The sequence below is a fragment of the Anopheles aquasalis genome, chromosome 2 (assembly GCF_943734665.1).
Source record: "Anopheles aquasalis chromosome 2, idAnoAquaMG_Q_19, whole genome shotgun sequence".
NCBI classification, from domain to species: domain Eukaryota; kingdom Metazoa; phylum Arthropoda; class Insecta; order Diptera; family Culicidae; genus Anopheles; species Anopheles aquasalis.
The window spans coordinates 49,451,858-49,462,500 of record NC_064877.1 but is presented as its reverse complement, the minus strand read 5'-3'; the positions used below and the strand labels follow the sequence as shown (position 1 = coordinate 49,462,500).

The 10,643-nt window shown below is 49.7% G+C and overlaps 2 protein-coding genes across 3 annotated transcripts in view; one reads left to right on the top strand and one right to left on the bottom strand.

Annotated features, from left to right (window-relative positions):
- Nucleotides 1-1,311, top strand: part of LOC126569758 (glycerol kinase) — a 2,287-nt gene extending 976 nt beyond the window's left edge. The window contains exons 3-4 of the mRNA XM_050227078.1: nucleotides 56-872; nucleotides 950-1,311. Of these exons, the coding sequence (XP_050083035.1) occupies nucleotides 56-872; nucleotides 950-1,161 (1,029 nt within the window). The 3' untranslated portion in view covers nucleotides 1,162-1,311. The remainder of the gene's footprint in view (nucleotides 1-55; nucleotides 873-949) is intronic.
- Nucleotides 1,312-1,780: 469 nt separating this feature from the next.
- On the bottom strand, nucleotides 1,781-8,741 carry LOC126569759 (major royal jelly protein 1-like). Of its 2 annotated transcripts, none has more exons than XM_050227080.1 (4): nucleotides 8,621-8,741; nucleotides 3,200-4,027; nucleotides 2,931-3,125; nucleotides 1,781-2,855 (listed from the first exon to the last, which is right to left on the bottom strand). In XM_050227080.1, the coding sequence occupies exons 2-4, from the start codon at nucleotides 4,015-4,017 to the stop codon at nucleotides 2,228-2,230; spliced, it is 1,641 nt and encodes a 546-aa protein (XP_050083037.1). In that variant the 5' UTR covers nucleotides 4,018-4,027; nucleotides 8,621-8,741; the 3' UTR covers nucleotides 1,781-2,227. The 2 variants fall into 2 exon arrangements, with proteins under 2 accessions (XP_050083037.1, XP_050083038.1); XM_050227081.1 differs by lacking the exon at nucleotides 8,621-8,741 and adding an exon at nucleotides 5,115-5,205.
- Between the last annotated feature and the right edge of the window lie 1,902 nt (nucleotides 8,742-10,643).

The window sequence follows — 10,643 nt, the reverse complement described above, 5'->3', positions numbered from 1 at the left end:
GTTCTGGTCGGTGAAGCGCAATGATGGCGGTTAACCATTCCTTCCATTTCTTCAGTGCCTCGGAGACCAGCAAGCAGCCCTACTGGGACAGATGTGCCTCAAGGCGGGACAGGTCAATTGCACGATGGACGAAGGCACATTCATACTCTTCAATACTGCCCAAGAAATCATTGACTCGGATCATGGGTTGCTCTCTACGGTGGCGTACCAGCTCGGTGCGCATGGGGAAGTGTTTTACGCCCTGGAAGGCGCCGTTGCTCACGCCGGATCGTCAATCAATTGGCTGAAGCGTACGCTCGCACTCGAGCCGCCGACGGTGGTAGACACAATGCAGACGAGTGGAGTTGGCCTCCTGCCAGACGGATCGGCCACACAAATGATGTCATCGATATGTTCGACCGGCTCGCCCGGACCGTACAGTGATCCAACGGTAGTCGGTAGGAAGAGCCGGTTTGATGTGATCTTTGTACCTGCATTCAGCGGATATTACACGCCTTACTGGCGATACAAAGCCCGTGGGATGATGTTTGGCATTACGCTGCAAACCACGTCGCAACAGATACTGCTTGCCGCTTACGAAGCGATATGTTACCAGGTGCGTGAAGTGTTGGAAGCGTTAGCGAAGGACTGCCCTACCTGGCCAAAGCTATCCAAATTGATTGTCGGTGGTGATCTCAGTGAACAACCATTCCTAGTGCAGCTGCTGTGTGATTTGAATGGTGTCGCGATCGAGCGGCCTCAAACCTCAACTCCCGCATGCCTTGGTGCTATGCTGGCTGCCGGCTTAGCGACCGAAATACTATCCATCGATCAGTTTCGCCACAACTGCGTTCCGCCGATCGATATCTTCAACACTGCATACAACTCTAGTCGTAAGTAGCTTGCTGTGAGGACAGTTTACCTTTTTCCGTGAAAATGACCCCTCCCGGTTCTCTTTTTTATTTCACAGAACGGGATATGAAGTTCCGACGGTGGAAAATGGCGGTTGATCGGTGTTTAAACTTTGACTCCGTTTCGGAAAGCGATCCCGTAAAACTGGCATTCGATGGCCGTGATCCGGACTACTACGTGCGCTCAGCGATCCCCGGCTCGTTGTTCATCGTTTCCTCCTTTGCGCTGATTGTTGTGTCGTCGATGTTGCAACAGAATGGCTTCGGTTAAGTTCCATTCCGGCAAACCAGTGCCAGTTACCAATGAGCAGCAGCCTAGCTACGGAACGCCTGCAATCGGGTTCACTATAATGCACAAATTGATGCAGTACGCCATGCTTACAGCAACGAACGATAATTAAAAGTTTGAACTAAAAAGCTACGCTTTGTTAAATGCTAATGAGTGTTTAAATTACACCACCAGCTGTTTTATTTCCACAATATTGCGACGAAACAAAACATTTTAAGAATGGTCCATACGAGTGATTCTTCTAGATGGGGGTACCATTCAACCAATTTGCCGCCTGTTTGGGCGAAATGGTGAAACGGAAGTGAGCATTTATTTCTCCTATATCTACTATTTGAACACTATGCAATGATTTACTATATTACAGATGGTATTTTGAGTATTATCCGGTCGCCAAGGAAGTTGGTATGATAATGTACGTGTATTCGCTGCACTCGGACTCGCAGCGTGACTTCGTTAAGCATGATAAGCGTTCTTAACATGCATATCTTACACACGTGATCGATGGTTCGAACACCGAGTTTTGTAATGCAAAAATTGGGCGCAAACACTGCAACTTTGCTGCAAACAAAAATGCGTAATGCAATAACTGATTATGGCAGACATTTAACTTCTCTCGCTTTCCTAATGAAATAATGCATGAATGGGGTGGCCTGGGTTCGAATGGACACGAATGGGCATGAGATAAATATCGAGATTGCAAACCACACTGTGGTTCATGATTAGCGAAACATGTGTGACCTTCCGGGGTTCTTTCTTTCCTTCCCTCCGTGGCGATGAGAAAAGGTTTTAAAAAAGGAACCGGAAGAGTTACGATTTGCCGTATGGCCTGCACTGGCCAGCGGGCTCCTGTAACCGAGTAGGTGCGCTTTCTAAGCAATGTAGACTTGGTGCTATGCGTGCCAGAAGCTAAGTACTCAATTGCGGTGAGAAAATGGTGATTAATGATTTAGCGAAGCAAAAGATATGTACATATGTTTAGCAGGTGATAAGAAAAATGTGGGGAGCTTCGTGTATGTTTTTTTTACAAAATGCAGGATGCAGTGGGAATTTAGGAGAAAGGCGAAGATGTAAGGTTTGCTCGTATGCTTTTCGGGTACCGCAATCCGTTAAAGTCGTTAAAGTGTTGGTTGACCTTCGGTATGAATATTTCCCCGTTCAGTCCAAACTGTGGTCTCGGCACATGGGGCGGTGGGAAAGTCTTTTCGCCGCTGTTCAACACGAAAAAAGGATTCACCGGTTTGCTCTTGTCGATGATGGGTACGGACTCGTAGCTGAACGGTTGTTTGCCGTAAAAGTTCTGTACGAAGGAGGCATACGTTTTGGCTCCTACCGTTGGTGCACCAACGGCTGGTACCTTCGCAGGATGGAAAGGATTGGACAACGGATCATAGGGACTGGTGACCGTCGGCGGGGAAGGCTTGTAAAAAGCGCCCGAAAGAGGACCATAGTTTATGTGGCCTGATGTAAAACGTTGGCGTGTTGCTGAGGGCGGAGCAGAGGATGGTGGGATGACTCCATCGATGCGCAGGATGCGTGTATTGAACTCATTTGCATCGAGGTTTTTCAGGAAGAACCGATGGAACTTGGACGTGAGTACATACAGCGCAGTTTCATCGCGATCCGGTGTTCGAAGATCAGCCGCAAACTGAATCTTCTCTTGATCTTGTGCCAGAATGCTGGAGTGAGAGACAAGCGAAAGATGAAGAGAAATTAGTCGTCGCAAATGTTTGAATCTTTTCCAAGGGACATACCTATGCTCGTTAGTACGGGGGTTCCAGGAAGCGACGGCCGTTTCCGATAGCGGCGAATAAAATATTGTTCCACCACGTGGTGCTACCGCTAACCCGATACCTTGGGACGATTTACGACCAACGAGTTTCACCGGTAGATCCTTACCGAAGGGCAGTGGACCTCCTCGTAAGGCAGATGTGCTTACAGAGAACAAACTAAAAGGCAGGAGAAGAAAGGATGCACGTGACGATTTCACGAACAAATCGCAAGAGTTATTTCGGTATCTTACCGATCCGTGGCCAACGGTTGGAAGTACAGCGTGTCCGTTTCGGGATCAAAGGCCAACCCAACCACACCATCCATCAGCGTGAAACGATGTTCGAGGATGCTGGACTCGGCAAAGTCTGGATCGGGATACATGGCCGGATGAGACAGGCGCCAGGTAAGATCCTTGGCACTATCATACACGACAATGCCCGGAGCTACCGTGTCCGTGATGTAGACGAACACGTCGTCACAATTGTTTTGCGGTTGCGAGGTGGTCTCATCGACGACGATGTTCGTATAGAGCGATTCTCCGCGGATCACTTCGGGAGGAAAGTCGATCCGGCGTACGACCTGATCGGTGTGCAGATCGTAGACCAATATCTTCGGTGGACAGGTGACTTCGAAGTCTTCTAGCGAGCGCGATACACCAGCATCCAGCGCCCACAGGCGGTTGCACGAATCAATGCGTATCCGGTAAACCGAAACCAGTCCAATCTCCGAGCAGTTGTACTCGTTCGTTCCCGCCCGATGGTGACTCCAGGAGGGATAGGCCTGCAGTGTTGGCGAATCGCCCAAGCTTCCTCTCGAAATCGAAGAAAGGGTAGCAGGAACACCCGAAAAAAGACGCGGCGTAGCGATGAAGATGCGATCGTAGCCCACCTCCATGCCGGTGGCCACCACGTTTTCCGGATTGTAAAAGTTCTTGTTGGACGTTGGATAGTCCCAGGGGAAATTGTAGCTCAGCAGGTTCCACTGTTTCACCGTCTCGAACGGTGAAGGATGCTGGGCCAGCGTCGTCGTCCCAGAGGCCAGCACCAGGAGGCACCATAATGGAAGCATGTTCACCTCACTGAAGAGGAATGCAGAGAAAGAGAATGGAACAAACACTTATGGACTTTGTTTCGTAATTGTAATTGATGACCTTGCCATGTACGGCCATCGAAAATCGGTAAAGGTTCAATAATGGAGCGCTTCCAAAACTCGTCCGAAATGACCATCGGCCAATCTATTCCGCGATCGCGATCCGCGCTGCCGATCGCCATTCCGTACGAGCAACGAAACAACAAAAAACGTGCGTGTTTAATGTGATGTCGTTCATGTTTGCCGAGAGCCATTTATGGTGCTCGGGAATGATCAGGAGCGATGGTATGCTCCACTTTTACCCGGTCCTCGGTACAGGCCAGGTGAGACACGCCGCACGGAGGGGATCAAACATCAGGCACACCACAGTACACACAACAGGGACTTATGCGATGTTGTATAATTAGCATACGTGTCACCGGCTCGGCTGGCCAGCCTCCGAGGATGGTGGTCAAGTGATGTAAAGGCAATAATTTGCCGTATTTCATTGATTATAGTCATTAGCCAGTGAACCTGCATCGGAGCGCGCATTAAAGAGTGTCTCTCGATCCCCGGGGGTCCACTTGTCAGTATTGATAACCGTGTCTTCACAAGGCAGAGATGACGACAATCATATCATCGTTTGCGGGGACTGGACACAACCAAACTGAAACTTCCGGCACTCTAGGAACTGTTTAACGAAACTATGGAATCCTTTTCATCGAAAGCAACCGGTACACATAATCCACCGTCAAACACGGGGTTTTTGTTTGATGAGATGGTATTGATCACGTATTACGGTTTAAATTTGAATCACATCACTGAGCACTAGCATCTCGACGCCACTTGCATCACTAACGATTATCGTGATCGCGAATACCTGTAAATGAATAGTATCTTGCGATGGTTTCGTAACGGATCGTACAATTGATCGCGATGACACCCTACACCCTCCTACATGGCTGCCATTTCCGATCTGCACGGTTGAACACACCTCGGTTGGCCTCGCACCAAGCCCTAGATTCGCTCAAAAAATGCACTGCACGAAATGATTGTTGACGAGGATCGCGGGGCTACTCCACCGCGGTGACTCTTACCGGCTTCTCAAATCACTCAACAGGCCTGACGAACGACGAACCCCTTCTCTCTGCTCTGCTGCCGGTTCGCTGTGTGGTTCGAACGGGTCGCTGGCTCTTGTGGAACTGAATTGTGCGCGCGAATCAAGCGATGCAGCTGGGGCCGAGCCCGACGATGGCGTTGCGCTTCGGTGGGAGCTAGTCAGTTGTGATCGCGATCGTATGCCATTTCCAGTGCTCCCACTCTCCCCAGTTTACACATGGATGACATGGTTTGGAACCGACGGAATGCATTGATCCATTGAGGGCTTATATCCGTCGTCCAGAGAGTAACCACGAGAAGGACTTGCCGGATGGCACAGGCTGGATTGTCGCGGGGAACTGGCGTGGGGCAATTGCCATGTATGTGCTTTCTTATCCCGCTGTTCGTGAGTAACCATTATCGTGACGAGTTCTTTACATATTTAGCTATAAGCGACACGCCACCGCCATCCCCTGGAGGACCAGACAGGACAGGTTCCTGTCGGTGTCCAAAAACATTCTCCCGATTTTTTTTTTGCGTATCGTTTTCCACACAGGCAGAGAGAGGTCAATGATACGATCCAGGCACTACGGGACATGCCTTCCAGCAATGCACAGTTTTATCTTCTTTTTACGGTCCGTCCACGTTCGCCGGTCGCTTGCGGAAGGAAAGGGTCCATGCTGGGTCGATGGTGACAATCCCTATTACGTTTCCCTGTGGGCGCACAATTGGAAAGTGGCCAAGGAAGCACCAGTTGAAAACGAAAGTAAAATAGAAAGATTGTCCCTGGCGAAGATGGTAGGATTTCGCGGGGGGCGAATCGCAAGCCTGTGCGGTTATTTCTTCGAGATACATTCCCACAATGGGTTTGTGGGCTTAAGGTTACGCTCTGATCGTTCGCGGCCATCCGATGCGTTGTCATGCTTTATGCGGACCCTCAACCGATTCTGCTAACAGATTGTGCCCCGAGGATTTAGAGGCGAACCTTCTACGAACAATCACACCGGTTGGCATTGAGGGAATGGCACCAAGGACGGTACGCAAGATGGATCTGTTTTCAAAATTGTGGGTCGTCATCTTGAACTTTGCACTAGCTACGTTATTTGGTAGCGCGGCAAAGTGGAGCAAATACCAAGTGCCACTTGATCACGGGAATCGGGGCTGGTTCACATCCGCTCTCTAGAACGGAAATTACGATTCGCGCGTAGCATGGACCCACTACATAGCTATTGTCCTTGATATCGTTTGCTGCCTCGAAGCGTATCCAGCGAACCAACCTTATATTCCATCTTCCTAAAGCGGAACAACGAGGCTTATGTAAGAACTGGACCGCGGGAGTGGGAGATTGTGTTGAGATTTTGTTCACTAATTGGGTGTTTTTTGCGAGCGACCGCGTGGTCGACCACGATTCGCTGGGGTATCTAACGGTCAATCAATAATTGACATTTTTGCCTCTCGCATTTACTGCGTTTAAATGGCCTTTTCAAGCGAGCATCAGAATGGTTGGCTTGGACTGCCCCACAAGTGCACGATCGCTGGTTGCCGAGATGGTCGCGCGTTTGTCCACCGGCACCACCGGTCGTTAATTAGATAGAACCTATTCTCATGCGCCAACATTAAGACATTGGCAATCAGGATGTTGAGCATTAGAAGGTCTTCGGTCATACATGCATGCATGATTTTGTGAAAGTTAACGCCATTCTTGTTTCTAACTGGTTGGACACCCGACGTTGCGACAGAGTTTTGCGTCCATTGGGTGCTGCCCAAACTGCTGCCTTGATTAACCGATCGATAGTCGATAAAACAATCTTCAAAAATACTGCCCATGCGAGGGGTTTGCAAAATGGCTCCACAGACTCGCTTTAGATCCGGATTGTTTTTTTTTATCAAACCCACCGGCTAATACTCCCCAGCGGAGTGATATATTTTGCGTTCAAACAAACCGCCCAATCGAGGCGTTGGACAAACTATTTCGTCGCAAAAGACCTTTCACCAACAACACGGGGCGTGCGCTTTGGGAGCGTGACATGCGACGCGTGGCGTCGTCGATGACTCGCTATCGGTTACCACCGGCCGCGGTGGTGTGGTGGCCATTGGGTTAGGCGCTTCAGTACACGCGACAACCTTCGCAAACACCTTCACCCTTTCAATGCTAGAAGCGGTAATTGAATAATGGTTAAAAGTTGAATTCCTTTTACAGCGCATAAGAACGATCGAGGTAGTGTGGATGGTAAGCCGGGAGGTATGGGACACTCTCGTGGCCGTAGCCGGCCGTGAGGTGCGCTTTGTGCGGTCGATTTGTGGGCCTCCCCCCCCCCCCCCCCCCCCCCCTCAAGAACACTTGTCCGAGCGCACAGCGTGGGGCTGACATTTAAGAAAAAAAAATCAAGGGGTAAGAATCGTTTACCGGTGGTTGTGGGCTCGATCGATGTTCGCGGGCCGATCGGGTTCTGAAATGCAAACGGATCTCAACGAGCCAGGGGTGACCGTCGGGCGTCGATGCAAAACACGCGGCGCTTTGGCGATCCGAGGTGGACCAGCTGGTTGGCGTGTCGAACGGGTAAACCAGTCGTCTCTTCACCGGGCATTGGCTTGGCTTGGATCTGCGCGAACACTGAAAAGTGACCTATATACACGATGCCGATGGTTGCGAAGGCTACAGCTGCAGTAGTACCCCCTCGCCAGATGACCACCCCGGGTGGAATGTCATTTTGGAGTCGACGAAGTTCTTTGCCGCAGTAGTGTACCCCCCGTTGGGGTAGAGCTGGTTAGCCGCTGGTTGTTTGCTCCTTTCACCGTGCGCCTGAGAACGCAGCGAACTTCCGTAGGACCGATTATTACACAAGAAGTGGCCTCGAGGAGTACTACAGTTTTGCTTTGTTTTCACACGGCCACCCCTCCTCACTGGGTGTGGGCTTGAATGAATTTCGTCATGGGATCGGAACCTAGCTCCTCTAGTAGCTCCCTGTAATAGCGACAAAATCCTTGAGACAGCTATTTTTAGTACCTGTAAGCAATAAATAAATATGCCTTTGAGTACTCGCCCGCATCATTGAACTATCCGGAGCGCACCGGTAACCGGTTTTTGGATTCGATTACATTGCTGTTCGTTTTTTTTTTTCGGGGGACGAGGGGTCGAGTGATAATAAAGTGCCTCGGTGAATTGTAACCACCTGGGGATTCCTTAAAAATGTCGATCTTATATAACGAGAAAGAGAGAGAGAGAGAATGGGAACAAGAGAAAGTGGTACTACGATTCGAACGGTCGATCGGCGGTATTTATTGTGTGAGCTGCACGATCTTCAAAATTGAATTTCGGTTCCATCTGCGAGATCTGTTTACTTACGTATTCGAAGAAACGAGAAGCATCCTCTAATGCATTCGTGTGATCGTTCCTATCGAAACTATAATTTATTGTATCACTTAGTACGAGCTAATGAGAATCAAGCGAGAGTCATGGGTGGATTAATCGCATTCGGCATCGTATTGGTATTACCTAACTCACCTGCAGCACGCGCTATCGGATCGGGACTCTCAGCGATCTTTGGTTTACTTTTCTCCTGCTGACGCCGGCAGGAAACGAAAAACGGATCGACCGACACCAGGAAATATCGGTTGCAATAGCTGTTTACTGGAACGTTTTGGTGCCTCAATCCTTTTCATGTGTACTTCACATACCAGACGATCGAGTACCACTGCTAGCGGTGTCTGGTAGCGTACATTCGGATTGAAGCCAGAAAACTTTCCTTTTCCTTGTGATACTGACCTTGCGCCGTAGCTTTCGATACGCCGTTGGCCTGTGGTCGGCTCCGTTCTGTGTGTCTGCCGGTCGCCGGTCTGCTGGATAAGTGTTGTTTTGCCGAATTGTGAAACAACCTCCCGGTAGCTGGCCAGACAGGCCAGTTGGAAATGCTGGACATCATCGTGTCTCGACAGTTGCTTGCGGGCAACTGAATGCTACAAGAGATGAAGAGAGATGAAGGAAGTAATAAAGCAAGTTTTTTTGTTCACCCATTGACCCTTACCGTCCGTCCTGTCGTGGGCCGGTGCTCTCGATTCCGGGGATACAGTGGAACTAGATCAGCAGGATTACGTAAACGCTTTCCGTTGATTATTCTACGCCGAGGCTGCTGTTTGTGGCTTTCTCAGACGCTAAATTCGCTTCAACAGTAGCAGCCCTCATGTGGCCGTGTATGATGGCTTTAATTTATGTTTTGTCTGCAGAAAAAACCGGTACAAACAACCAAGGGGAAAAGGGAGCACACACTCTATGGAAATCATCGCCGGCAGTCGCGCCCATCGGGGAATCCGACCCCAACCTGGGGCACCTGTATTTGTTCGGCGCGAATTTTGCATGACAATCGATTCCGATCGAACCGAGCCGAAAACGTTTTACCATGCAAATGTGTGTTTTTATGTGTTTTCCCACCGAATAACAAGGGATGTCAAGCAGCGAAACGGATCGCGAGCGATGATCGATACATTACCGCGGCTAGTGGTGAGACTGTTACTTCATCGGCAGCAGCATCAGCAACTGTGTGGTGGTTCATAATGCGAAGGAATTTATGATGCTTGATGGCACATCTGTGGCCTAATTTTGTGGAATTCAGTGCGTAAAAATTAGTCGTCGACGATGATCGAGGAGCCAAATTGAACAGCCGATCGATTGCCAGACCTCAATCAAGTGTTTATCTAGCTAATAATCAACACGGGGATTGGGAATGCGATTGCCGAGACAATGTGCTCTGACTACTACAACGAGCAGGTTGCTGATTGAGGGATTTGCAACGAGACTGCTCCGATTGTCGGTGCTGAAGTACACTCATGCAATGGCGCAGTTGTCAAGGATACGTCGTCCACGTTCTTTGGTCGTCCACGATCCAAGTGATCCAAATGGAGATTTCAATGGATGCATACTCAATCCGCACTCCACTGTTGCGGGGCCACAAAGTGGTCCATGGAGCCTACCATTTGGTTTTTATGGCTACAAATAGCCCTAATTGATCACCGATCAAACCGATCGAAAGCGATCATCGGCTGCTGTTTGTATCGATTGCACGGAGATACAATGATGATTGGTGGTGGTCCAAAGACGCGTTACCGTCGCCATTGCATCAACTTTACGAGCGTGATACATTTGGCTCTTCGCTCCGTATCGCTGCGATCATTGTAACGTGTCGATTGTATTCACATCACACGGCGAACGGGTGTGCAAAGGGTGCAAAAGTTGGGCTCATCCATTCCACGCATCCGTCACGAGTCGGCTTAGTCGTCGGTCGCACAGTGCACGGAGTTGAATTTGGAGTGCACGGATGCACGCACTTTTGTTTGTCCGCTGTTGCGACTTGCGACTGGGTGGTTGTTGATGCACGTGGCTTATTAGTTACGTTAATGATCTTAAGCCTTACGCCACCAACCGCCGTAGCCGTGCAAGGCTGCGAACGGCGGTGGTGCTGTATAGTAATTAATTGCTCACGCTTTTCGAGTATGTTGGTGTTGTTGGCGAGATGAGACCGTTCTGTGGTGCG